The 4,985-nt window shown below is 37.4% G+C and overlaps 1 protein-coding gene across 1 annotated transcript; it reads right to left on the bottom strand.

Moving 5' to 3' along the window:
- Positions 1-292: 292 nt before the first annotated feature.
- On the bottom strand, positions 293-3,007 carry LOC140861508 (uncharacterized). Its single transcript, XM_073264530.1, has 9 exons — positions 2,950-3,007; positions 2,553-2,765; positions 1,843-2,324; positions 1,650-1,717; positions 1,478-1,564; positions 1,275-1,423; positions 977-1,171; positions 792-871; positions 293-400 (listed from the first exon to the last, which is right to left on the bottom strand). The coding sequence occupies exons 1-9, from the start codon at positions 3,005-3,007 to the stop codon at positions 293-295; spliced, it is 1,440 nt and encodes a 479-aa protein (XP_073120631.1).
- Between the last annotated feature and the right edge of the window lie 1,978 nt (positions 3,008-4,985).

Here is a 4,985-nt window from a genome sequence, read left to right as displayed (position 1 = left end):
TTAGTCCCTCAATTCTTCAATAATTGCAATTCGGTCCTCGGCCCTTATTTAATTCAATTTCAATCCTAAATAATTTATGAATATTAGAATTTAAATCGAAACTCTAAATATTCCCAAATTAAATATACTCGGATTAAAATTAAATAAATTTGGATTAATATTAATTAATCCCGGACCTTACATGAATGGTCCTGACCACCTTGAACGCAGCTTCCCTAGCATGAGCTTGAAACGTGAGTTATATAATAAAATCGTTTTACCTACCTCGAACTCACGTGAGATGATGTGTTGATCATGTCATTTCTTGGTTTTTTTCTTTGTAAATCTCGGCATTCTCATAGGCATCCAATCTTAGTTCCTCATGTTCATTCAATTGCAACAAACTCTCTTCACCTGTAACCTGCACATCAAAATTTTAAAAATTTAGTTGCCCATAATGCTTCAATAGGAAGATGACATGCTTTACCATATAACAACCTAAAGGGAGAGGTTCCTATAGGTGTTTTAAAAGCAGTACGATAAGCCCATAATGTGTCATCCAATTTATTTTACCACTGCTTCCTATTTGAATTCACCGTTTTCTTCAATATTCTTTTCAAATCCGTATTTGATATTTCAACTTGTCCACTAGTTTGGGGATGATAAGGTGTTGCCACCTTGTGAGTGACCCCATATTTAGTCAAAAGTGTGTCAAATTAATTATTACAAAAATGGGTTCCTCCATCACTAATTATGGCTCTAGGTGCACCATATCTAGCAAAGATGATTTTTTTCAAAAATTTCACAACCACCCTAAATTCATTTGTCCTAAATGAAAGTGCTTCAACCCACTTAGACACATAATCGACCGCTACCAATATGTATTTATTTCCTTCAGAAGCAGGAAACGGTCCCATGAAATCAATACCCCATACATCAAAAACTTCACAAACAAGTATATTATTTAAGGGCATTTCATGTCTCCTAGAAATATTACCAACTTTCTGACAAGAATCACAAGCAATCACATTGGCATATGCATCCTTAAACAACAAAAGCCAATAATATTCCGACTGTAGTACTTTAGCAGCGGTACGACCCGCGCCAAAGTTACTTCCAATCGGACCTGTGTGACAGTATGAGAGTATAGAACTTACCTCTTCAGCTGGAATAGATCTACGAATAATACCATCTGCACAGATCTTAAAAGAAAATGATCTTCCCACAAAAAAAATTTCAACTCAAAGAAATTTTTTTTGTTTGTTGATAAGCTAAATGCGGGGGAATAAACTTACTTGAAAGGTAGTTAACAATGTCTGCATACCATGGTAAATTTGTTACCTCAAACAGTTGTTCGGGGAAATCATCATGAATCACTTGCGTTCCAGTTCCTTGATTCTCCAAACAGGAAAGGTGATTTGCTACTTGATTCTTCGAGCCCTTCCTGTCAATAATTTTCAGATCAAATTCTTGAACCAATAATACCCAACGAATTAACCTGGTTTTATCATCCTTCTTGCTCATCAAGTACTTCAGTGCCGAATGATCAGTGTGAACGATGACTTTGCTTCCCACCAAATAGGACCTGAATTTGTCCAAAGCAAACACTACCGCAAGAAGTTATTTTTCACTGGTGGCATAATTAAGTTGGGAGGCTGACAGGGTGATACTGGCATAATACATCACATGAAGTATTTTGTCCTTTTTTTGTCCAAGCACGACTCCCAACGTGATGCCACTGGAATCACACATCAACTCAAACTATAGACTCCAGTCAGGCGCGATTATCACAGGTGCAATTGTAAATTTCAGCTTCAAAATCTGGAAAGCCTGTAAGCACTCAGCAGAAAAATTAAAAGGTACCTCTTTTATCATCAAATTAGTAAGGGGTTTAGCAATAGAAGAAAAATCTTTAATAAATCTCCTATAAAAACCCGCATGCCCAAGAAAGCTTCTAATTCCTTTCAAGTTCATGGGAGGTGGAAGTTTTTCAATTACTTTTAATTTTGCCCAATCCACCTTCACACCTATTTCAGACACCTTATGTCCAAACACAATACCTTCTTTCACCATAAAGTGACATTTATCCCAATTTAACACAAGGTTGCTCTCTTCACACCTATGCAGAACATTTTTCAGATTACATAAACATTCATCAAAGGATGAACCAACCACCGAAAAATCATCCATAAACACTTCAATAAAATTTTCAACAATATCATGGAAAATTTCCATCATGAACTGCTGAAAACTAACAGGGCCATTACAAAGACCAAACAACATCCATTTATATGCAAAAGTACCATAAGGACAAGTAAAAGTGGTTTTGTTCTGGTCCTTAGGTGCTATAGGAATTTGCATATAGCCGGAATAACCATCTAAAAAATAGTAAAAAGTGATCCTTACGAGTGACATCATTCAATTTCCTATAGTCAATACAAACCCGCCACCCCGTAACAGTTCTAGTAGGAATTAATTCATTATTTTCATTCTCAACAATAGTCATCCCCCTTTTTTAGGCACTACATTAATTGGACTCTCCCATTAACAGTCAGATATAGTATTGATAATACCCGCATCAAGGAGTTTAATCACCTCCTTTTTTACTACCTCTTGCATAGCTGGGTTGAGTCGCCTCTGTGGTTGAGTAGATGTCTTGTGCCCCGCCTCTATTAGTATTTTGTACATACAAATGATTGGACTAATCCCCTTGATGTCATCCAAGCTCCATCTTATGGCTCTTATATTCTCTCTAATCACCCTCAACAATTTTTCCTCCTCAAAACCTGTCAAATAAGACGAACAGATTACTGGCAGTTTATCATTCTTTAATAAATATAAATATTTCAAATGAGAAGGGAGTGATTTAAGTTCAAGAGTAGGGGGCTCCTCGGTGGATGGCTTCAATGGTTTTGGAATATGTCCAAGCTCCCCCATCTTGGTATTGATGAATTTTTTCAAAGGGAAGACTCCAATCCAGATCTCGTGCCACTTCATGAACTTTTTCACTAACATGCTCCTCATCCATTGTTAGTGTCAAACATATTTCTAATGGATCCACAGACAACTATTCCTGTAGAGAACACTCAGCCAATTCATCAGTAACATCAATTCTAAAACAATAAGAATTGTCCGCAAGATAACGAAGGCCCTGAAAAACATTGAAAATTAAACTCTCATCATTCATGCGCAAAATTAACTCTCCCTTATGCACATCAATTAAGGCCTTTTCAGTGGCTAAAAATGGTCTGCCTAAAATAAGAGGTATCTCACGATCCTCTTCCATATGAAGCACAACAAAATCCACTGGAAATATAATCTTATCAACCATAACCAAAACATCTTCCACAATCCCCCTTGGATATTTGATGGATCTGTCAGCTAATTTCAGGGAGATAGTGGTTGGCTTAACTTCACCAATTCCTAGATTTTCAAAACAAGAATAAGGCATAAGATTTATACTTGCTCCCAAATCACATAAATCCTTGTTAAATAATGATTTTACAATAGTGCATGAAATTGAAAAGCTACTGGGATCCTTGAGTTTCGGAGGGAGTTTATTTTGTAAAATAGCAGAGCATTCCTTTGATAACTTCACAGTTTCAAAATCCACAAATTTTCTTTTGTTAAACAAAATCTCTTTCAAAAATTTTGCATAACTGGGCATTTGAGCCAAAGCATCTGCAAATGGAATATTAATAAGAAGCTTTTTGAAAATCTCTAGAAATTTTGCAAATTGATTATCCAATTGTAGTTGCTTTTGCTCTTTGGGGGAAGGGAAGTTTACTCAAATCAATATTCTAATTACTAGTTGGGTTAGAAGACTTACCTTTGTTGCCCGTAGGCGTTGAGTCTACATGCCTTGGTGCTTCCTCTATCCCTTGTTCCTTGTTTTGCTCACTTGCTTCCTCATCCTCAGTTCTTTTTTCTGCAGTCTTCGCATGCAATCTAGTAATCGCCAGAATAACATTGATATCATTTGGATTCTTTTCAGTACCCGCTACATACTTCATCATAATTTCTTCAAAGGATTGTTTTTTCTCCACTGGCTTGGATGCATAGGCTGTAGGGTCTGCAGGTTTCCATGAGAAGTTTGGATGATTTTTCCAGCCTGGATTATAGGTATTGCTGTAAGGAATGTACGGTTGTCCCCCTTGATTTCCCATGAAGTTAGCTGCATCTATCTCAAAGACTTTGTTCCTCGGGTTGCTGAGCTTGCACTTAATTGGCAGGATATGTTTGCATAATCGCCATTTGATTAGTAAGAGCATCGATTTTGGCATTCAATGATGTCAGTGCATCAACTTCTAGTACTCTAGCCTTTTTCTCTTTCTTCACATCTGGTCATCCAATGTTACTTTCAGCCATGTTTCCAATGATTTCCCACGCCTCTGTTGGTGTTTTCCTGAATAGGCTTCCGTTAGCAGCCTCATCCAACATGGATCAGGCAGATTGATCAGACCCATTGTAGAAAGTTTGAGTTTGTTGGCTCTGAGTAAGATTATGTTGAGGACACATCCTCAACTTTTTAAATCTGGTCCATGCCGCATGAATAGATTCAGCTTCCTTCTGCTTGAATGAGATTATTTCAGAAAATAATTTTTCCATCTTCGTAGGAGGGAAATATTTGTTCAAAAAAGTTTGAACAAGTTGGGTCCATGTAGTGATAGAACCCGCAGACAAATCATCCAGCCATTCCATTTCTTCGCCCTGCAGAGAGAATGTGAATAACCGCAATTGCACTGCATCAAATGTTACCCCATTAACCTTGAAAGTGTCGTAGATCGACATAAACGCTCCAGATGAGCGTAGGGGTCTTCCACAGATGTTCCCCCAAATCTTGCTTGAAATTAAATCATCTGAATAATCGACGACCGCAATTCAAAGTTATTTGCCTTCACAGTAGGGCGAACAATGCTAGATCCATAGCCTTCAGTAGGTGGAGGAATCAAGTCAAGAACAGTTCTGTTGTCTGCCATATCTTCCTCTGATTCAGATTTCGACTC

The sequence above is a fragment of the Henckelia pumila genome, chromosome 4, assembly GCF_033568475.1.
Source record: "Henckelia pumila isolate YLH828 chromosome 4, ASM3356847v2, whole genome shotgun sequence".
Taxonomy (NCBI): domain Eukaryota; kingdom Viridiplantae; phylum Streptophyta; class Magnoliopsida; order Lamiales; family Gesneriaceae; genus Henckelia; species Henckelia pumila.
This window is presented reverse-complemented; position numbering and strand designations above follow the sequence as displayed.